The sequence below is a fragment of the Polypterus senegalus genome, chromosome 13, assembly GCF_016835505.1.
Source record: "Polypterus senegalus isolate Bchr_013 chromosome 13, ASM1683550v1, whole genome shotgun sequence".
NCBI classification, from domain to species: domain Eukaryota; kingdom Metazoa; phylum Chordata; class Cladistia; order Polypteriformes; family Polypteridae; genus Polypterus; species Polypterus senegalus.
This window is the reverse complement of record NC_053166.1, coordinates 122433668-122458371: the sequence shown is the minus strand read 5'-3', so window position 1 is coordinate 122458371 and position 24704 is coordinate 122433668. Positions and strand designations below refer to the sequence as shown.

General features: G+C 40.4%; 1 protein-coding gene across 1 annotated transcript in view; it reads right to left on the bottom strand.

Moving 5' to 3' along the window:
* Positions 1-15411: 15411 nt before the first annotated feature.
* LOC120542474 (voltage-dependent T-type calcium channel subunit alpha-1H-like) overlaps positions 15412-24704 on the bottom strand; it is an 88042-nt gene continuing 78749 nt past the window's right edge. The window contains 6 exon segments of the mRNA XM_039774980.1: positions 15412-16608; positions 16696-16811; positions 16893-17076; positions 17701-18009; positions 18235-18356; positions 22080-22158. Coding sequence (XP_039630914.1) covers positions 15706-16608; positions 16696-16811; positions 16893-17076; positions 17701-18009; positions 18235-18356; positions 22080-22158 — 1713 coding nt within the window. The 3' untranslated portion in view covers positions 15412-15705.

The window sequence follows — 24704 nt, the reverse complement described above, 5'->3', positions numbered from 1 at the left end:
TATTCTTAAACTTTTGATCATAAGCACAATGATTCCAATTGCATTTATGTATCTTTTAAATATTAACATCCACATTGACCCTGGCCAGGACCAAGCAGATGTGTAAGTGTATGAACAGATGTTATAGGGCTACTCCTTTTCTTACACACCTCCATAACCTGACGTCAGTTACGTGTTACGATTCTTCTTTTCATTTTGGCCTCTATTGCCAATTTCTTCATGTGTAGGACTGTATGCAGCCAAGAAGTGTTGTGTCGCCCTCTGGTGGATACCTATATATATATGGGGTGCCAAACAGGCAATACATTGATTTTCTGAATATACACTCACCTAAAGGATTATTAGGAACACCATACTAATACGGTGTTTGACCCCCTTTCACCTTCAGAACTGCCTTAATTCTACGTGGCATTGATTCAACAAGGTGCTGAAAGCATTCTTTAGAAATGTTGGCCCATATTGATAGGATAGCATCTTGCAGTTGATGGAGATTTGTGGGATGCACATCCAGGGCACGAAGCTCCGTTCCACAACATCCCAAAGATGCTCTATTGGGTTGAGATCTGGTGACTGTGGGGGCCATTTTAGTACAGTGAACTCATTGTCATGTTCAAGAAACCAATTTGAAATGATTCGAGCTTTGTGACATGGTGCATTATCCTGCTGGAAGTAGCCATCAGAGGATGGGTACATGGTGGTCATGAAGGGATGGACATGGTCAGAAACAATGCTCAGCTAGCCCGTGGCATTTAAATGATGCCCAATTGGCACTAAGGGGCCTAAAGAGTGCCAAGAAAACATACCCCACACCATTACACCACCACCAGCAGCCTGCACAGTGGTAACAAGGCATGATGGATCCATGTTCTCATTCTGTTTACGCCAAATTCTGACTCTACCATTTGAATGTCTCAACAGAAATCGAGACTCATCAGACCAGGCAACATTTTTCCAGTCTTCAACTGTCCAATTTTGGTGAGCTCGTGCAAATTGTAGCCTCTTTTTCCTATTTGTAGTGGAGATGAGTGGTACCCGGTGGGGTCTTCTGCTGTTGTAGCCCATCTGCCTCAAGGTTGTGCATGTTGTGGCTTCACAAATGCTTTCCTGCATACCTCGGTTGTAACGAGTGGTTATTTCAGTCAAAGTTGCTCTTCTATCAGCTTGAATCAGTCGGCCCATTCTCCTCTGACCTCTAGCATCAACAAGGCATTTTCGCCCACAGGACTGCCGCATACTGGATGTTTTTCCCTTTTCACACCATTCTTTGTAAACCCTAGAAATGGTTGTGCGTGAAAATCCCAGTAACTGAGAAGATTGTGAAATACTCAGACCGGCCCGTCTGGCACCAACAACCATGCCACACTCAAAATTGCATCAATCGCCTTTCTTTCCCATTCTGACATTCAGTTTGGAGTTCAGGAGATTGTCTTGACCAGGACCACACCCCTAAATACATTGAAGCAACTGCCATGTGATTGGTTGATTAGATAATTGTATTAATGAGAAATTGAACAGGTGTTCCTAATAATCCTTTAGGTGAGTATATAAAGTCAAAACTTGAATATATAAAGTCATTCCCGAATATATAAAGTCAAAACTTGAATATATAAAGTCACTGTTGGAATATATAAAGTTAAAACTTGAATATATAAAGTCTTTATATATTTATATAAGACTTTATATATACCGACGCTGACTTTATATATTCAAGTTTTAACTATATATTCCAACAGTGACTTTATATATTCAAGTTTTGACTTTATATATTTGGAAATGACTTTATATATTCAAGTTTTGACTTTATATATTCTGACACCGACTTTATATATTCAGAAAATCAATGTATTTGCCTGTTTGGCACCCCATAATTTATATATATATATATATATATATATATATATATACCGGTGATATCTGAAGTTACATTCATTAGGTAAACAGACGCAAACATCGAACGCAAAGGTGGAACAATCGATGATTGGCGGGATAGGCTCCACCTGCACCCCATCCTTCATTTGAAAGATGGAGTGTTGGAAATTTGTTGGACATTTGATTGTGAAAATCGACGTATAGACTGGGCTTTATTTGCCGAGAAAACTTCCTTTATGCTGAAAAAAATGCGTATAATGTGCACTTGGTGTATACTGGTCTAGTCGGAAGACTTGCTCATGACAGTATGAGCTATAAATGACAGCAATGACAAGAACATTTAAAAATACATTAATTCAGCTAACATCAAGTGTGAGAATGTACAGATAAACCATCCCAGATTAGAGTGTAATTAGCATATTAATTATACAGGTCAGTAGAAGGGCGATGGAGAAAGAGTACCAAGAGCAATCAATTGAAGGATTGCTAAATTAAAACATTCACAATACTCAAAGGTATTACGTTGATTTTTCTGTGGACTACGACAAAGCACCAAGTTTGTGTCCCAAGATTAAAAATACATGTTAGTTAAAATGTTGCATTCTTCTCATCCCTCTGTTGTTAAACCTAGTAAGGGGTACGACAGACCCTTAGAAGGACCTTTGTTTATTTCAGAGCCTATCACCTTCATCAGCTACTCTACACCACACACAAGTCCCATGGGGCCCATCTGGGGACAACCCATAAAAAAGTAGTGAATAGTGGCGAAAACCACCGCTACAAAGGCTACGGCCATGGTATTCTTCCTAAAACACCCACCCCTAATCTCTTCAGTCCCTGCGCTAAAGTAAACCATAGGGTTCAGGTTCAGAGTAAAAGAAACCCGATAAAAGACTTGATGTTAAAAGGAAATAATAAGCTAAAACTACTTGTATTTATTCAGGATCTCAGTAGCACAAGGTAACCAAAACTGACTGATTCTTTTGTACGTTGTAATGACAGAGGCGACAGACCAGTGATGTGCGATGAGGTTCATGGTTATTGAGGCACTGACTCCTTCAGAGTCAGATTTTTATGAACCCAAAAGAGTAGCTTGTTCACTATTCAATTGGCAGCATGCACATTGACTACTGGTTATGCTTCATATCTCATCAGCATTCTTTACACACAGATAGGTAAGGAAAATATTTGGCTAAAAAAGAAAGTTACATTTTATAGCTACGAGAGAGCGTGGAGAGAGGGCATTTGCTCTGCGCCCTCCATGTGTTCTAAATTTGCAGTTGCAATTCCACAATTCATGCAAATGAAAGTATTGAGTGGTATACAAAAAACAAAAACAGATTTCAATTTTGATCTTAATTGAAATATTTAGTTGTTTTTAAAAGCTTTTATTTCTGATGCTTTAATTAATTTTAATACAGACTGTTCAACAAAAGGATAACAAGAAAAACAAAAGAATATTTAATTTAAGGTCAAAATTTATTTTTCAAATATTGTTTTTTTGTTCTGATCCCAATTTTTTTTTTTTTTTATAAAATTGAAAACTGTTTTTGGTCTTACCTTTTTTTTTTAAATGAAGTCCATAAGCCTGTCCTCCATTAAATTCTCCGTCACTTTCTTGTAAAAGTCCGTCTTATTTTCCATTAGTTTTAAAAAGTCTTAATCTTCCATTTTGGCAGTCAGTCTGAACAAAAAAATAAAAATAAACGGACCGCTGCAGTGCACTCGATTTTCTGATATCGCTAACTTATTGGCAGCCAAGCCTCTGTGCAGAAGAACAGCAGCAACAGGCACCTGTTGGGCCTGCATGCACCATCTTCAGTACGGCACGGTACTGTCTGCCTCACCTTGTGCCTTTTCACTGCGGTTTTATGTCCAATCAGCAAGACTAACTATGTCACACACATTCATTAAAGATGCTAGCCAGAATGTGGAAAGTCAGGGTGTATAATATATGTCTGCAAACCTTATATTGGTGACATACAGAGAGACAGCAACAGGCACTCACCAATTGCAGGCATCATCCCAGTGTCGCTGCCACACCTTGCATTCTGCCCGGTGTTTGAACAGGAAATGCACAAATTCAGCGATTTTGACTATAAAAATGATCTAAATTATTGGAGTCACAAAGAAAACCAATTTATAGCACAGACCAGTGGACACATTTATTTTATGTTATCATTATTAGTGTTTTATACTTTTCATGATGACAGGTGAGCCTCCCCTGCCTCCCCTAACCGCATGTCCCTGTGACAGACAGACAGGCAGGCACACACACACACACACATATACCGCACTAGACCGTGCAAAGTAGTGCACTGGAGCCCCTGTTTTTGTAGCAAAACAGAAACATACATAGACATTAGAAACATCAAGGACCCATATGCTCCTGGGGCCACCAGTCAGTGCCCATTGTGCCCATATGTTAAGACGGCCCTGCCACACTGCCAGTAAAGTTCTTCTCTGAGTCTTCTGCTCTTATAAGCCTGTTTCACTCCTTCATCACAAGTCTCTAGGATTTAAAATGCAGTTTATAAAATGATGTTCCAGGTTTTGCCTACAAATGTGTGAAATGCTTACATGTCCAGGGAGACTTGTTTTTTTATGCCACCTGCAGTGGGCTTTTTTCATAGTTCTCTATATTTCTGACATCCTCCTGTGGGTGGTGGCTCACCTGGGAGAAGATCTTGACCGCTGTTTCCTGGATGATTTGTTTCATGGCAGACATTGCAGTGTCTCTCTGGATCTGTATGTTGGCCGGGAACCAGGGAGAGTCCAGCATAAGTCCAAATGCTTTCTTCAGTATTCTTGAGAGGGCTTGAATATGGCTGTTTAATGCATTGTTCCAAAGAGGGGGCGCATATGGCATTTGGGCACAAATTGTGGTAATGTAGAGTTTGATTTTATTCTGGATGCACTTTGTACTTCTCCTTTTAAGGATGGGATTCTGCTGATTGTAGATCTTTTTGGAAATGTTGGATTTAATGCATTCGATGCACTTGTCCAGTATCACCTTGTCCTGGAGGATCAAGTCATAAAACAAAAAAAACATCAACAAGCCACAATCTGCCTCTATTATAAGTTTTTGCATTTTCTCAGACTGATGATCTATATTTTATTCATAGATAAATGATTTCCTTGAACTAGTGTCAGAGGATGTTACGAGAAAAGTTTAAAAAGCAGACTTGTTACAAATAGACTTTAATCTTTTCTGTGCTAAAACAGGATGTTATGCTGGAACAGATTTTATATTGCTTGGTTACTGAAAACTGAACCTTGTCTGTTAATGCTTTTGTGTTTGCTTATGAATTACTTGAATGGCTGGATAATTAGTTTACAGCAGGGCTACTTATCTCCAGCCTAGGAGGTCTGCAGTTGAAGGCAGGACTGTGCTTAAATACATTTTTTTAATTAGAACCCATTTAATTATTATTAAAGTAATGTTTTTTTAGGCAGATCTCTTAAATGCCTGTTTTGGTTTTAAACAGCTGCTTTACAGTTTTTATTGTTTTCTATTTTCTTAACCAGCCATCAGTTAATAATGGGGTGCAAATGACAAAGGAACCACCAGCTCTGCAGCTAACGTGCTTCCATTTAAACCTGTGTGCCTGCATCATGAAGTATCTGTGTTAATAAGAAATAAATGAGAGTGAAGGTTAGGACCAAAAGGTATAAATCTGTTTTGGACCAGAAAATATATGAATAATGTTCTCAGAAAATGAAAAATCTATAGGCTGATAAAGATTTGTTTTGGAAGAATGAAAACATTAACAAGCCATTTAATGAAATACTAAGTTTCGCTATCTTGGCTTCTAATTCTGAAGCTGGTTGAAATGAAAACTTGCACCCACTGCGGCCCTCCAGGACTGGAGTTGAATACTCTGGTGTTAAAGTGTAAAAGCTTTGCAGTATTGAATATCTAAGGCAGTGTTTCTCAACCTTTACGTATTTGCGACCCGAGTTTTCATAACAGTTTTAATCGCGCCCCCCTAACTTTTTTTGAAAGGAGCCCACTAATACCAATTTGTTCTTTTTTAATTAATGATATATCATAGATGCATATTTTATTATACCTACTTAACTTTTATCGACATTTATCTAACTCTATATTTATTTTTCTAGTATCAGAATGTAGTTTAAGTTAACTTGTTTTGGTTTCAATAGATGTATGTTTCATATTTTTGATTCTTGTTTTCTTTTTTTCACATCTTTGCGCCCCCCTTTTTGTTACTTCGCACCCCCTAGGGAGGCCCGCCCCACAGATTGAGAACCACTGATCTAAGGGATTGCTGCACTGTGCATGTTTTTGCTCCTATTCATAATGCAAATCTGATGCACATATGGTTTCTTTGGCATTATTAATGACATTTGATCCATTTGTTGCATCTTTTGTTGACCAACCAGCTTGTCACCACAGCCTGACATCAGCTTGGTTCGTATTTAGCTCAGCTTCACACGTTTGGGCAGGCAGTCTCCGGCAGCACCACTAAGAGGAACAGACCCCGCCTGGGACAACGAAGTGCCTGACCAGCTCATCAACTGGGTCCAAATGCTCTACAAGAGTGCCAGCAGTTGTGTGAGATGCATGGCTGGCATTTCTTATAACTTCCCCATGAAGGTTGGGGTACACCAAGGCTCAGCACGGTCACTGCTATTCTTCATCCAACATGATGTTCCATGGGCCCTGCTCTATGCCAATGACATCTTGCTTTCTGCCACCACTAGGGAAGATTTGGACCGCCAAGTCCAGGAATGGAGCGACTGCCTCAGTCAATATGATCTCCGCCTCAACATTAAAAAAAACGTATACCTGGAGACCATCTCAAACGATGGTACTATCCTGGTCAGTGGCAAAGGCCCGACAAAGACCAGCACCTTCAGGTTCCTAGGATTGCACCTGCAAAGCGATGGCGGTATCAATGATGAATTGCTGGGAAGGGTGAACGCAGCCTGGATGAGTTTGAAAGAAATCACTGAAGTCATATGTGATAAACGCATACTGGTCAGCTCAAGTTGAAGGTATACTGGATGGTAGTCTGCCCAGTTGCGGTTTGGAACTGAATGATGGTCAGCCACCAAGAGTACTGAGTGCTCCCTCCATGCTATGGGAATGTGTATGCTCCGAAGAGTTGCTGGAGTGACTCTCCTAGACTGCTACCACAATGATGCAATTCGGCGGCAAATAGGGGTTGCGCCAATTGTGGAGAAAATGCGACAAAGGTGACTTCAACGGTATGGACACGTGCTACGGGCAGCACCAGGAACTGTTACTGACATCGCCTACTACTTCACAGTTGATAGCAAAGCCCATGAGGAAGACCAAAGCATAGACGGCAGGACGATCAGAGTGGGCATGAAGATCGCTCAACTACTCCTGAGCCATGCACTTGATCATGTGAAATGGCATGGCCAAATAGTGTACCTTGCATCAGCAGGACAACACTAAGATGAAGAAGATTGCAAATACGGCTTCATAAGCTGTGTGAAAATTATACGAGCCTGTCTCACTGTTCCTAACTTATACAGACTTGTTGCGCTGTTGATTCCCATTCACAATGTCAGAAGCGTGAGGTAAGGCAGCTGATTGTGGAAACAGGATTTTAGTTTTATGAACCTTGGATAATGGTTCTGATAATGATAATGGTAATAAAGGTGTTCATGATCAGTGAAAAACCTGATCAGGATAATAAGTAGAGAGAGAAACATCAGACAGAGAGAGAGAGAGAGAGAGAGAGAGACAGAGATACCAATTCATCTGGATGTCAGAGAATGCAACTCATGTATCAGCCCAATTGCTGAATCTAAAAGCCCACCCATGACAATATCCTCTTTTGACATTGCTGTGAATCTTCAGTAAGCATATCCAGACTTTGCTCTCTATTGTTTGTTATATTGCACTGTTTTATACTGTACCTGGAGCAATTGAAATAATAAAGCAAATACAGGACACTTAGAGTGGGGTAAAGTGCCACTAATTTTCTCACAGGGCTAAGCAGGTTGAGTAAAGGCATTCCTAAAAAAAGTGGATCTCACGCACATCACTCTTTGGTAAGTGGCTTTAACAAGAGTCTGCAAGCCTCCAAATATCCCTGGGACTTTAGTGTGTTGTTTGTACCAAATTTGGAAAGTCCTCATCACTCATAAAACAGGGCGTTAATGGAAGAGTGTCTGTGTATGTGCATCTTTCTGTGTGTGTGTGTGAAGTTTAGGTGTTGAAGTAGACCAATCCAGTAAAGAACTTGTTGAGTTCCATTCATCCCACGGTAATACACACCCCAAGATATTTCACTGAGTTTTCCCAGTGAATGTTCTTATTGAACATGGTGGCTTTACTTATTGGTGACAGCAGTTTTTTGCACACTAGAAATGCCGTGCTTTTGTCTGGATTCATCTATGTGTACAAGTTTAGGATGATTTGTGATTAAGAACAAGCTGTGAGTAGGAATATTTGCTTTATATGTGTTGCTTTATAAATAATCATACATTCAGAAACAGGATCTTTCTGTGCACCTGGAGATTTTAGCAGACCTCCTCAGCTGGTTTTGATGAGTAAAATGAATCCACCCAAAGCACACATTTACACCTCTGTTGCACCCATTGCATGTAAACAGATTAGTTTTGCAATAGGGACAAGTAAAGTTGGGCAGCTGGGAATCAAAAACAGCAAAAGGTTTTCTAGCATTAATGACATCAAAGCTTTTCCATTATTACAAATTCTGCCAAGTAAAGTCATATAAAAACATTCTCAAACCCACTTAATGTAATCCTGGGGCTGGATTATATTCTAGTCCATCACATGACCTACTCAATCTCAGAGACCCTCATATACAAGGAGCAAGTTTTGCCTTTTCATGCATGTGTGGTGATGTGTGATGTGGTAAGCCAAAGGCAGTGTCAATGTCAATGGCCGTGTTTGCTTGAGGATGAAGCTTGAATTGATGACAGTCATAAAGATATAAAATGCGTAAGAAGAAGAGAGGTCACTAAGGTGACAGAAGAGCACAGCTTATTGACTTGGTGACCTGTAACCCCTCTATCACCCTCTGTCAGCAAAAAGACTAAATTAAATTTTAGATGAAACATGAAGAAATAATTGCATCTTTGTATCAATCTGTCTTGTACAGGGTTTCTATGTATGTCATTATTGAAGGGGCATCAGTAATAACATGCATTACCACATTTAGTATATCATTTGTTACTTCTAGGTAATGACAAATGGTGTCTTGAGATTATCAGGTAAGGAAGACAGAAAATCTGAGGTAAGGGAATTACACTCTCTAATCATGGTGCTGTAGAGTGGCAACATGTTGCATGTTGATTAGCACATGCAAGTAAGAATTTTACTGTAGTCTATACATGTGATAATAATGACCATATAACGTATATTATAGCATAATAAAAACGTATTTTGAAAAGGGATGACAGAACACTAAGTGTGGAGACGTGCTGCAGCAGAAAGCAAGTAAACTCTGGCCAAGGCTCATCAAGACAGCAATACCACATCTTGTCAGCATTCGAGAATTGCCAGTCAAGATTCAGGGCATGCAAGAAAAGAGAACAAAGGCACAGGCCCTTGGTGCTGCCAGAAGCCTGTGTCTCCCTTGGCTGCTGTACTGTGTATCCTTTTGCAAGGTAGCCTTGAACATCATATTGGTGAAGTTTAGAGCTTTATTGCTTTGCATGAGGTCTGTGTTTCCTAATATTTATATTAATAGGTATATAATACCACCAACTTGTGGTACTCCAAATCCTGCCACACTAGAGGGAAGAAAATGGAAAAATTAATCTAAAAAGAGTCTTCGCTTCAATGCTAGCAGTAGCATGGTGCTATTTTATATAGGCGGGACACAAAAACATCACCATGTGACGTGTCTGTCAATTGCCATAGTGACTGTATGGCTGTAGTGATGCAGAAATTGTCGCAAAGTTACATTAAAAAAAAAAACAGAGCAAACAATGGTGTTGATAGAACAGAGAATTATATAAATAATCACATAAACAAATGTAAATAGTCCATAAATGACCCAGACTGCATTCAGCTGAGCTATTAGTGTAACTAACTTACAAATGAAGGCTTGGTGAGCGCCAAGGTTTCTTTTCCCCTTTTTCCTCATTTTCTATTTTTTTGTTGTCCATTCTTAACTTTTGTCCTTCAGTGTATTCTTTTTGAGTCCTGGGATAGTAGAATAACACCCTGTATCACTCACACTTTATCTTAGATTTGGCTAAAGACTGCATGCATCACAAGGCAAATTAAATTAACAGAGGTGACCAAGAGAAGAAATGCCAAAAATATCACAAAAAAAAATCAGAAAAAGAAAAGAACGGTTCTATCTTCCATCAAATCAAAGTGGAAGGTGGAAAAAAGGCCTGAAATACTAAATGATTATGACTGGGAAGTGCAGGGTGCTGACCTTTAATCCTATTAGGGTGAAATGTCAACTGTGTGCACCACTGAGGACTGTTACATAGCAGCTACATAACAATTGATGCTTACAGTGTCGACGCCCCAAAAGACAATGTTGGCATTAAAAAAAGATGTGAAAAATATATAACTATAAAGGAACAATCTCTGATCAAAAACCAAAACTGGGCTCTACAAAGCCAAAAATCTATATTTAGATATAAAATGTGTGATGGACAGGGCGGGACACCTCCTTAATGGAAGGACTAAAGGAGGGGACATGCACAGGGCACTACCTCCTCTTGAACTCTAGATGGCAGCCCCCCTGGGTTGCAGTGGTGCCTCGGATTCCCACAGGGGAGTTTGAGTTTGGCACAGCCCTGCTGGGTTCCATGGGTGCCACCAGAGGGTGCTGCAGGAGTGTTGAAGCCAGTGCTAGGTTATTTTGCGCCCTAGGCCAAGCTTATTAGTACACCAGCCGACTGTCCGGTAGCTAACCCATGTGGCAGGGTGGGTCCGTGGGAACCCCCAGTTATGATCTGCCCCCCCAGGTGAATACCTAATTTGCCTTATTGGTGACACTGGCTTTTTGGAGCTCTACTACATTGGGCTTCCACCATACCTGGCAGTACTTCTGAATAATGCTGATGGGCCACCTGAAGTGGTCGCAGGTGCAGCATGAAAGGGACCTCCTCATTTCACTCAGGGAGCCAGAGTCGGGAAGAAGAGGAGGAAGCTTGCTGGAAGAAGAATGGAGATTGGTCAGAGGGAGACAGAGAGAGGAAAAAAACGAACAGAAAGAAAAGAAGTCAAAGTACAATGTGCTGCTTTATTTGTGCTGTGATTTTGGTACTGTGTGGTGGGAAACAAAAGAGAAGCGTTTCCCGCTTGTAAATAAAAATGTGTGATGTGCTGACCTGTGCGCTGGGTCTGTCTGTGTCGGGTTTGGGGAGCTGGTATGCCACCTGGTGTTGGCCACAAATGTTATAAGCAGAGCTCCAACACATGAATAATTAATTTAGAATAAACACAAATCCTAACAGGAATTAATGAGGCATCAGCCACTTCATTGGCTGTGTTTTGATCAGATCAGGGGAATGAGAAGCATGTTAACTGGCATAAATGTGGTCAGCACATATCAGTTTGCTTGGCAGCTTTTGAAAATGACAGTGGCATGCAGATTAGCTCGGTTACTGGTTTATGATCAATGGAGCGTGGCACACACAAGCTTTCTTTTGAGCGGTACACACATGGAGTCACTGGCAGACATCTGACGAGCACATAAATAAGCTTGAAGGTCAGCTGTTTGTGTCAAGAATGAAGTACACATCAGCTTTCTGGACAGCTATTAATGAGGAACTAGTGGAATGTTTCAGCTGGCTGACTGTTTCTTAATCAACAGAATGAGACACGCAGGTCATCTTGTTGACCGTTTTTTTGATTAGCACACAATTTATCAGCTCACTAATCACCTTTTAATCTACACAGGAACTTGCTGACCATCTTTTGATCGACCTACGCATTAAGCAAGCTGAGCATTTTTTTTGACCGGCCTATATTTGAGATCATTCACTGGCTTATGTATTAGGCTTGAAAATACGTAGATTGGAATTAGAGCTGGGCAATATATCAAATTTGCGATTCAATTCTGTACTTTACAGCACCTACAAGTTACATCAGCCATGTGTGAGTCACCAGTAGTACGAGCTGACATTCCATCATGCAAATGAGCAGCTTCAGAGCTAGCCACCTATGAAAACAGCAGCATATAAAATCAGTAAGCCTGATAAGCTACAAACATTATTTCAACTAGTGTGGCAAAAACAAGCAGTTCTTTTAAGGATAGCGAGCTACCTAAAATAGTTATGTAAAAAGCAAAGAAACTAGTCTGGCACTCAGTTCTGGTGCTACATTGGTGTCAGAAGTGGGGTGAAAATAAGACTTATTATCTGATTTTAGCAAGTGCCAAGTACCATGGAGACTGCAATGGACCTGTTTGACTCTTCCGAGGAGTTGCTGTAGAGTCTTAAGGCTGAGATCTGAAATCTGAATTGCTGTGTGCAGCATCAGTACAGGGAGAAAGACATCTGAGACGCTGCTACCTTTGCAGCTCCACCAGCACTTCTCTATCTGCTAAGGTCCATTGGTCAAGCTGTGTGGATGCCAGTGGAGCTTCCAGGTCATGAAGCTGAGAGAAAGTGTGGCAGATTGAGTTGCCACTGACCCCAGGTAAACTGTTCAAAGCAGGGCTGGTGAGAAGACTGCACAGGCAATGGATTAAGCAGATCACAGAGGTATTATAGAGCAGCAGTGGGAGAGTCTCAAAGCTGTGATATGTACCTGGAATGCCATTTACAGTATCAGTGCATTAAAGTAAAAGAACCCAGAGACGAGTGCATCTGCAGCTCCACACAGGGAGGTTTGCCTGCTCACTTTTAATTGACAGATCACCACACAGAAGCACCTTCACTGCACCACATGACAGAATTCAACATTCCTGCTGCATGGTCTAACAATGCAGCACTCCACATCCCTGATGTACCACCTGACAGCAAAGTGTTTTTGTCACTGGCTGCACAACCGTAATGGAAATAAAGGCTACCTCACCATTTCAGAGTTGTGCCCTGTTTCAAGGTGGTGGATGTGGTTGCTGAGGGCAGCGACTTTGAAGCACAGGCTATGTAACAGTGCTGACAATTTGTATCAGCCAGGAATTAGTCACCTATATTACTAGCTGACATTCCTTCATGCAAATGAATAGTTTCAGAGCAGGCAGCAGGGCATCCTATTAAAGCAACAAGCCTGAAAAGTTGCAAACATTATTCCAACTAATGCAGCAAAGGCAAGCAGTCTTTTTAAGAATAACAGGCCATCTGAAGTATTAAGTTGTACTGTTATTACAATTGTGATGTATTCTCTATGCTCTACAGTATAACAATACTATTACTGAACTATTGAGATAATATTGTTATTCATCTACAAATTGCAACATATGTTTTATTATTTTTCTGGACAAAGCATGTCTATATGGAGCTGTTCTTCAATCTTTAAGGTAATTAGACAGAATTTTAACCTCATTTATCTTGAATTCATGACATCCACACAGTCAAAAGGTGACTCTACAAAGACCTAAAGCAGAAGGTGGCATGACACTACCTAACTTTAAAGTTTATTACTGTGCAGCAAATTTACAAGCTATTAAGGTCTGGAAAGTGACACAAATTGATGAATATACACAAGCCTGGTCTGCAATAGAAATAAGATCTTGATGTACTTCTTTATACACCCTTCTTTGTGCCCCCAAATTATTGTCAATGTACTAATAATCCAATTTTCCATCAATCACTCAGAATATGGAACCAATGCAGGATACCCTTCAAGGCAGAGAAGCTTTTATCTTTTGCACCTCTAGATGATAATCACCTTTTTCAACCCTCTCAAACCTGCACCGTGTTTAATCTTTGAAAAATGTCTGGGATTAAAATATTTAGAAAGCTGTATCCAGATAATGTATTGCATTTTATGAACAGTTACACTTCAAATTTAACTTCTCAGCCTTACAATTTTTCCACTACTTTCAAATTAGAAACTTTGTGATAAAAATAACCTTCCCATTTTTCTGCACCACCCACCTATTTGTCTTGAAAACAGCATCTCAACAATATATAAAAACATCTTAAAGTCTCTCCCTTTCAAAGATCCTAGGGTAGATTGGGGAAAGGACCTTTCACTTAATATCTCGGAGAAGGAGTGGAAGGCAGCCATGCACAGAATACACTCTAAGCATTCAGTCATTCAACTTAAAATATGTAATCAGTTACATTTATTTCATTAAAATTGTCCAAAATATATCCAAGCTTAGATTCAACCTGTGAACGTTGCAATCTAGCTCTACCCTCACTGGTCCACATGTTTTGGGCCTGCACCAATTTAAGATCTTTCTGGGCAAAAATCTTTGAATGCCTCTTACACAGCCTTGGTATCACAATCACTCCTAACACAATAGCACCTGTGTTTGGTGGACCCTCAGACGGGGTTAAAGTGGAGAAGGACAACTTCATTGTAATTGCCTATACCACACTACTAGCATGTAGACTTACCTTAATCGCCTGGAAGATTTCCAACCCACGTGTTATAAGTCAGTGAGTAACTGATGTTCTATACTATTTGAAATGGGATAAATCAAATTCTCACTTAGAGGATCTCTTAAAAAATGTGGCAGGATCTAATTAATACAAATTTAGAATCAGCATTTGCACTGGGGAAAAGGACCTTCTCTCTTCTTTGTTGTTTTTCATTTTTTGCCCATGTTGTTGGATCTCCTCTCTTTCTCTCAGGTGGGAGCGAATTTAGTTTTTTAAGTTTAACTTGATTGTATGTAATGTTAGTTTCTTCATTGTATAAGTTCAATTTGATTGTATGGAATGTTAAATCTTTAAGGTGCTTTGAGAACATATCAAGAAACATTGAATACTGTTTCTCTAATCAAATTTATTACACTTATTGAATCAGTTTATGTCCTCATCTCCCAGCCCTAACTGGTATACACATGAGCTCACTCACCATCTCCTGATGTGAATGGCCCACACAAGTGTACCAACCATCTTTTGATTGACTCACTCATGAACTTGCTGATGATCTTTAGACTGGCCCATACTTGAGCTCAGGTAGCCAGGTTTTGATCAGACCACACATTTAGATTGCTGATTTTTTTTACTTGGCCTGCAAGTGAGCTCATCATTCCTGTTCTGATCAGCCCATACTTGAACTCACTGACCTGATTTTACTCAGGTCATTGATCAAAGGCAGGTTTTGACCACAGAATTGAACCACACATCATCAGTTTACTTGCCAGCCTTTGACATGCACAATAAGGTGTCATTCACCTGGCTAGCACATCCATCTCTGAGCTGAGCAACAGAGAAGAAGAAGCACTTGAACATGTCTCATTAATTACCTCTCTTGAGTTTCCACCTTGAAAAGGCCAATAAAACATTTTGCTGAATCATCAATCATCCAGGAGCTGCAGGAAATAAGCCGGCGGCATGAGAGAACCGGACACATCCATTGTTGCTGTTGCTGCGGCCTACAGAGGACACTTTGACTTGTACTACTTGTTCCAATGTAAAAATACATTTTATTCATAACATTTTGTCACTTTTTACATCCTTTAGAAATTTTTTTTAATTTTTCTTTTTTTTTTTTTTTAGAAATTATTGCAGTCATTATACATGGCTGTGAAAATATTAACATTATTGCACTGGCTGCAGTTTGCCTGTGAATTGTCATCTGGGAATTACTTGTGAATATAGAATAAAAAAAAGAAAAGAAGAAGAAAACAAGCTGGCAATGTGAAAGGAGTAAGCAGCAAACAGCTTTATGGGGAGAAGGAGGAGAAGCTACATGAGTGCCCGCACGAGATTTAGCCTCAGCTATACAGCAGGCTCCTCTGGGTCCATGTCCCTGTTGCCCACCACATGGAGCAGATCACGCTTGCGCAAAGGGCTCCTGCACATGCTCAGCCGCCGGATAGCATTTTTCTCTGCCCCCCCATTCTTTACCTCAACTGAAAAGGGAACTGAAGGGGAAGGGGAGGAGTGCTCACTACTGACTAATGCTTCAGAGAGTTTGTCTTCCGACTGCTCAATTGAGAACTGGGGTACCAAGAGAAGTGATGCCTCAGGCATGTCTAAGGAATCTCTGTAGGGTGTGTTCTCACAGGATGGGGTCCTACGACGAAGGAGCATACTGTTCTCAGAGAGCTTGGATAGTGATGTGTCTCCCTCTGCAGGGGGCTCTACAGAAATACAAGGTGGGCTAGTCTTTTTCTTCCTCTGTTGTTGGCTACGGAGTGATGACCGCCTTTTCTCACTCCCTGATTGCTTAAACAGAGTTTGGATATCGTCCAGGGAAGGACAGATCTCAATAGAGTGTCGGCGGGTGTCCTCTGTCCACAGTGGTTTGGCCAGTAGACCTTGAGCATCCACACTGTAGAACTTCTTCAGCTCCTTTTCTCTCAGAGGCCGGCGAGGCGTAGTGCAGGAGATGTAAGGTGACAGAGAAGAGCTCCTTGGCTCTGCATACCTAGGCCAATCCTTAGCTGAGCTGTTGATGTTCCTAACCTCTTCATCTGCTGGGTCCACCGATTCAAACATGATACTTTCAGGGCTGGGCTTACTGGAGATGTTTCTCTGACTGTGTGCCTGCCTGTGAGTATGAACACTAGCTGTCTTCTGGGATGTGAGTGAAGGCAAGACCAGGCTGGCATGAGAGGGCTCCGCAAAGTCCGTGGCGACACTGTCTCTCGAGTCAAATGAGTTGTCGATGAGAGCCTCCTGGAAGGGAAGCAGAAAAGAAATTAGAGGTTCCCACTTGGCTGACTTGGATGTCAGATAAGACATCAGGGCACTTCTTAGTAGTACCTGTCTCTGCAGTGATGGACTCATTCCAGAAGGATGAGATACTAGTTTGGGCAGACTACCAGTCTCAGCCAGGGGCACTGGTCTCTCGGGGACACCGAGCAGAGAACTTGTGGAACCTGAATTAATCAAGAAGCAAATGAGAAATCAATGCCAGAGTTAGAATAATGTGTGGGGATGACAAGAATCAGTTTTCATACCTGACTCAAGATTGCCATCTTCAGTCTCGGCCTCAGGTAGAGGGTCAGGGGTGTTAGCTGGCCTGACAGGACGGAACATGTAGCTGTCACTGGGCAGAGAGTGCATTCGGGACATTGAGACCTTTCGTAGTGACACAAGGTTTTCTTGGCTGCTCTCCCGTAATCTGCATGGCCTTGGCTCATCCTACATAAATGGATTAAGAGTCAGTTTCCATGGAGAACTCCTCCACAAGCTTTACAAGTGCCTCATGGTGTTTAACAGAGACAAGGCCCTGCCATGGCTCCTTACTGGAGCAAATGAGACTCAGTGGCCATGAGAATGTTTGGCAAATCATAGCAGAATGCTAATAAATCACACTTGTGTATGTTGTAATACATTATCTGGAAATTAGTGATTAGTCTGCCACACGCATAGTTGTGCAATGAGTAGCTGGCACACATGCTATCCAGTAAGACCACCTAAGAATGTACTGATGCCCAGTACAAGAATGTTCAATAGCACCTCGGCTGTCACATCTATGCAAGTTTATGAGTGACTTATCATCCCATGAAATGTGATGCTAGATCATATGCAAGTAAGGTTGTCTGAAAGTGCCATATAAAAGCCTCTCGCACCTAAGAGTGACACGTTAGGCTCATGGGTGCTTCAAGTTTACCATAGCCAAACTGTCCAGACTGGCATCAAGAAGCCCTTTTGCCAGTATGCGCTACCAGACTACTGGCCTAGACATAGCCACTGCTGGTGCCTTTTAGGCCCCAGATATTCACAGGAAGACTTTGATGCCAATGGGCCAGTAAGTTTGCTTACCTGCCCTGGTGAGTCTGGCCGTGGTCCAACATAACAGGCCTTGCTTTCAAGCCCCAGTGTCCGGCCCCCTGAGCCTGGTCCAGAATAGCTTAGCCTTCGAGACATTTCCAGCTCTATTTCAGCGTCCATCTCAGCATCTTCCTTGGCTTCCTTGTTACTCTCCTCTAGATGTTTCATGAGTACAGCCACAACCACATTGACAAGCACAAACTGTGCAATTAGCACAAAGGTCACAAAGTAGATGGGAGAAATGAGAGGCAGATAACTGAGGCAGTGCCTGTCCTCACTACTACATTCCCGCAGTGTGTCCTGCAAATGGGGGAAGAGCATGGTCACATCTATTAAAAATCCTAGGCCATCATCACATATGCCATACACCGCAGACTCACATGACTGACACAAAACTATTGGCTGTTTTTATGCTGGGTATGAAGAAAATGCAATTTAGTAGTATGTAAGAGATTTACACACTGGAGTGTTTAGGCTGGAGTAGTCACACAGGCTGTTCTGTGTAGCACACAAATGTATTCATACCTTCATGATGCCATTCCAGTTATCACCAGTCGACACACGAAACAGAGTCAAGAAGGCCATGCCAAAGTTCTCGAAAGTGGCATGTCTGCTGAGACCTTCACAAGGGTTTTCTTCATTACACACTAGAAGAGAAAGTTGTAGCTTCTTATTTATAATGGCCAGTTGGGTATGAACGACTGGAATATGTTTTTGATTTGGAAAAGTACTACATTTGGTCTTACAACTAATTACAATGAAAAAAGGAACATTTTTTTGCTTTGTTTATGTCTGCACTGTGATGTTTTTGATTTGTTGCTAACTGTAACAATTTTCCTTTTTTACTGTCTCATATACAAAGTGTAAGGAAAGTATTGGAATCGTCCAAAAATTTGATTTCAAGATTTTGAAGAATCTCAATGTTTTAGATACTCTGAAAAACTTCTGGAATTATGTCTGTTTGTCTGTCTGTGTGTGTATGTGTATGTAAACACGATCAAACCAAAGTCAACCAAATTTTGCATACAGGTATTAGGTACAAAACGTAGATTTCTATCAACTTTTGAGCTATTTCATCTAACCAGAAGTGGTACTTTTTTATCATGCAGCTGCAAAGTCCGGTTTATTCAACCTTACTTTTATAATAATTGCTCAATATATTATTAATTTGATTTGATTTGATGTTGATGGTTCTTTAATGTACATAATATAAAAATATAATAATTGCCTTATAGTTTACTTTTGTCAGCTTAAGACATTAAGGAATATCAAATAACAGTGGTCACTACAGGCTTTGCACCATCATTTCCTTTGTTTCCGCTGAGACACTGTCATCAAAATGGGCTTAAACAGAAACTCCTCCTTATTACCTGAATGTTCTTAAAACTCCTATGTAATAGAATGTTCTAGAACCATCCACTTACTACTGGAATGATCTCAAAACATCACCTTAGTACTAGAATATTCTCTGTTTCAATTCTTTTTTTATTGTTTTCTAATAATTTGCCAGGCTGAAATTTCACATGTAACCAATCTATCCCTTCTTCTTCTTCTTGCCTGTTAGGGGCTGCCACAGTGGATGATCTGTTTCCATATCTTCCTGTCTTCTGAACCATGCTATGTTACACCCACCACCTGCATGTGTTCTCTCGCCACATCCATAAACCTTCTCTTAGGCCTTCCTGTTTTCCTCTTACCTGGCAGCTCTATCTCTAGCATCCTTCTCCCATCAGACCCAGCATCTCTCCTCCGCACATATCCAAACCAACGTAATCTCACCTCTCTATCTTTGTCTCCAAACCATCCAACCTGAGCAGACCCTCTAACATACTCGTTCATAATCCTGTCCATCCTCGTCCCATTCAATGCAAATTTCACCATCTTTAACTCTGCCACCTCCAGCTCTGTCTCCTGTCCACCGTCTCTAACTCATATAACATAGCTGGTCTCACTATCGTCTTGTCGACCTTCCCTTTCACTCTTGCTGGTAAACCATCTATCACAAATCATTCTTGACACTCTTCTCCACCCACTCCACCCTGCCTGCACTCTTTTCTTGATCTCTGAAAATTTACCTTGTGGAGAAATGATTCTACAAACATCAGCTCTTTGCATTGGTTTGTGGACCACCCTAATATGGCCGCATGAGTTTTATTCCAGGTACTTCAGTTTTCCCTTCTGCATCCTCAAAAATGTGCAGGGAAGTTTAATGGGTGATTCCAAAAAGGCCCTGAGTCAGTGAAGGGACATGTGGTCAGGGGAGGAAGGTGAGTGTCAGCATGAAAAGTAAAAAAACTAATAATGATAACAAAAAATAAATGTGTTCACTGGTCTGTGCTATAAATTAGTTTTCTGTATGATTCCAATAATTGATCATTTTTATAGTCAAAATCGCTGAATTTGCGCATTTCCAGATCAAATACAGGGGAGAAATGTGAGGTGCGGCAGCGACGAGCCTCACCTCACCTCAAGCTGCGCTCTCCCTCACACACTGGGTTGATGCCTGCAATTGGCATATGCCTGGTGCTGTCTCTCTGTATGTTGGCAATATAATGTTTGTACACATGTTTATTATACACCCTGACTTTCCACAGTCTGGCTAATATCTTAAATGGATGTGTCTGACATTATTTAGTCTTGCTGATCAGACATAAAACTGCAGTAAAAAGGCACAAGGTGAGGCAGACAGCACCGTGACGCACTGAAGGGGGCACATGTGAGCTCAACAGGTGCTTGTTACTGCTGTTCTTCTACGCAGAGACTCTCGGTGATATCAGAAAGTCAAGTGCACTCCTTTTATTTTTTGTTCAGACTGACTGCCAAAATGGAAGATTAAGATTTTTAAAACTAAAGGAAAATAAGGAGGACTTTTACAAGAAAGTGACGGAGATTTTCATAGAGAAGGATAGGTGCATGAACTTATAAATAAAGGTAAGACCATAAACTGTTTTCAATTTTATAAAAAATGGGATCAGACTAAGAAAAAAAAAATCCAATATTTAAAAACTAAAATTTGACCTTAAATAAAATACTCTTGTTTTTCTTGTTATTCTTTTGTTGAACAGTCTCTATTAAATTGATTAAAGCTTCAGAATTAAAAGCTTTTAAAAACAAGTAAATATTTCAATTAAGGTCAAAATTGAAATCTATTTTTTTGTACACCACTCTATACTTTCATTTGTATGAATGTGTATGAATTGAGGAATTGCAACGGCAAATTTAGAACACATGGAGGGTACAGAGAAAATGTACTCTCTCCTCACTCTCTCTCCCCGCTATAAATATAACGTTCTTTCTTAGCCGAATATTCACCTTACCTATCTGCGTGTAAAGAACGCTGATGAGATATGAAGCATAACCAGTAGTCAATGTGCATGATGCCTATTGAATAGTGAATAAGCTACTCTTTTGGGTTCGTATATTTGTAAATCTGACTCTGAAGGAGTCAATGCCTTACCAGCCATGAACCTCACTGCATGTCATTGAGTTAGTGTGTGCATGAACAGGCCCTGCAATGGACTGGCACCCTGTCCAAGGCTTTTTCATGCACAATGTTTCCAGGATAGGTTGTGGCTATCTACAAGAGAGGACTGGATTAAACTGGTTAAATTGCACGGTGCATCATATTCATGTTGGGTGGAGTATAAAGTAGCATGTACAACTATTGCTGCACACTCTGTTAAGCTGTATGTTGAACTCAGATACAATGTATTTTTGCTGACATTTTGTGCTAATTATCTGTTTGGTGCTCTGAAATGGGGGGACCATGTATGAAAAATGTTGTCATTTCTACATGGTATGACCAAAATTCATGCAAATACCCTTAAATAAAAGTCTGCATTGTGCACTTTAATCACATTTGAATTATTTGATTTGTAAGTTTTAAACTGTGAAGCAGAGGGGTAAATCAAGGATAAATGTGTTTTTGTCCAAAACACTCTGGAGGGCACAGTATATTGAGTGAAATTTTGAGTAGTTCTGAACAACTCGCGGAGCTTGATGAAGTAGCCTGTTGACTTGTGTTAAAACAGTATGCACAGCTTTGTGTGGAAAGCAGTCTTAGTGTCATATTTACTGATTTTCAAATGATACTTTTCAGAAAGCTTTAACTGGTGTGTTAATGTGAATATTGAGAGTCATGCCACAAAAATGTGAAGTCATGTGTTGTACTTGTGTTGAATGGGTGTAGGTCGAGCAATTTTTCAGTTTTCTGAATAACCCTACAAGTGTGGTAAATCAGTCAGAGGCACGGCCTTCATTAGCAAATTGTCCATTGTGTTTATAGTCTGCAAATTCAGCCTCAGCACCATATGGTATAATGATAATCTTCATATTTGAACCCAATAGACAAAGAATGCAAAGTTACTCACCTAATTTTCCAAAGAGCTCCACTCCAAGGGCTGCATAAATAAAGAACAGCAGCATGAAGAGCAGACCCAGGTTACCCACCTGAAAAAACCAACATGTGTTGTTAGAAAGGGCCAATGTCCAAGACCACCTGACAGAGTACAAGTACAAAGAGAGAGAAAGAGGTAGTAGGGGTTACAGTCAGCATTGGTTTTCCATAGGTTATTTGCTGCTACTCCATCATCTGTAATCTTTATTTCTAGTGTCCAATGGGCATTCCCACTGGTGGTATTCTATTGCTTAACAAGATGAGGGAGCTTTGTTTTACCCTGAAGGTCTCTGGTTCATGAATGTAAGGCAAAACAGAACACATTCCCAGACTGAAACAACCATCAGGATGGCTGAACCCACTTTTTTACATTACATGGTAGCAGGGAGTTGTAGTCAATCCTACTTTCAGAGGTGCCAAGTCAAGTTTTATGCTCCTCTTTGGGATATGGAGATAAAACGTTTTACTTGTGAGAAAGAAATAATGCCAACTCTGTACTGACCATGGTTAAGCACAAAACCAAACAAAGGGTCTTGTTGTACTGAGATGGAAACAATAACAACTGTAGAATGCTACCAGATTAATTTTAATGGCAAATGTTTTATTCTTCTGGGTTTGTTGATTGATGATTCCATGGAAAGACAGGCTTGCACCAAACTGGCTGATCACACCTCCACTGCCACATTAATTGGAAGAACAGGCAGTGACTAACTGCTATTGTTGAGTCCAGAAAACTTAATCTAGATAATCACAATGTAATTACAGGCTTGAGGGACATAAACAGAACAGATTGAGGTCCAGTATTCAGTACCTGTTCTACCACTTAGATGAATTAGGAGGTCGCCTAGAGCAGCAAGACATTTATTTAAACAACACAAACACTGATTTGTAAAAGATATGGAACAAGATGATTCGCTGTGGCAACTCCTAACGGGACCAGCCAAAAGAAGAAGAAGAAGACACTGATTTGTGGTCACTTTGACAATACAGCTGTCCAACTTACACTAACCTGATTATAGTGTAACAAGCATGAGGGCTGGAGAGACAGGCACACTCACACAAAGACACCATGGTAGTTTTTCCTGTCATAGCACAGAACAGACAGATCACAAGGCCTCCCATCTGTTTCAGTCCACAAGAAATGTTCACCAAACCACCAAATATGTCTCTATACACCAGCACAAGCCGCACCTCATGTCCATTTGTACCCACTGCATGGACACTTTGGTGAGGCATTCTTCAGTCACACTGGTTTGTGATGCCTTTTCCCACACCTTAACCACCAGTGCTCCTGACTCCTTCTCTACTATACTGCATGCAATAGCCCTGTCATCCACCTAGAGGCCTTCTATCACCTTCTTGAGACATCAGACCTCCTGACTTTCACAACGCTCCTGTTTAAATAACCCCTGCTGTGGGGTGCCCAGCTCCTGGTCAGTGCTCCCTAGAAAGCCATGGAACTGGACAGGGTGTTTCTAGTGAGTTCCTCTTAATTGGGTGGCTGGCTCCACATCACCTGTAAGTGTGGTCTCCCAGCATGTGATTAGCTCCTTGTGTATGAAAACTGCTTCAGTCTTCTGACTGCTACAATATTGTTTTACATTTTGCATACTAGTGATGTTTGGTTTTAACATCTGATGAGACACACAAGCCCATTATAAGTGGTCTTCCAAAACCTCAGGGTGCTGTGCCATACTCAGCTTCACACGGGCTCTCTTTACACTTAATGTCATTGTGTCTTTATTGTCTTCAGATACAGGGTTTGTTTTAGTACTGTTTCTCTTGAAGCACGCTTGATCTTCATTTTATTTTCTATCTGTATTTCGACATTGGGTTGATGCAGATTTGCATATGTGCATTTCTTTCCATTTCTCTCTTTATTTTGCAAAGGCAGTGCATTGCCATTAGGAAAGATTTGTCAAGGATCATTAATGAGCCTGTGAATCCTGACAAAAACACTTCAAGGCTGGAGTAGTGCCTAATTTCTGAACAGGTCAGCATTGACTTTAAAAGCTTGGCATTCCCTGAATGGTATATTTAATACTTTGTGCAGTGTGCCTGTTTGATAATGCTATTATTATTATTATTATTATTATTATTATTATTATTATTACTAGACATTAAGCCCGTTGCAATAACAGGCGCTAGAACAGTAGTGTATAAACATTAGTAGTAACAGTCTATATTAAATGGCAAGGGACCTTGACCTCATTCTGTTTGTTGCCTTAATTTTTTTATGTCAAAAATATTTTTGCAGGAAGCCTAAAGTAAAATAATAAAAATAAAATAGAAACGTATATGACAACACAGTAAGTATAATTAATATTGTCTTAGTATAAAACTTTATAACAATCTGTAAGACACAATATCTGAAGAAGATATTTAGGAAAAATGTTCTATTTTTTTACCTCATGAAACGTTTCTATAAAATTTCATTGTAGACAACATTTCTTATAAATATTCTGTCACGAGTTTGGCAACAGTTTGCCTTGATCAGGACCATCTACAACTTTGAAAACAACATCTGGAAAACTTCTAACTCTTGATAATGCAACATATACAGTAACTGACCATGGTTGAATACTGCTTCTGGCAAGTA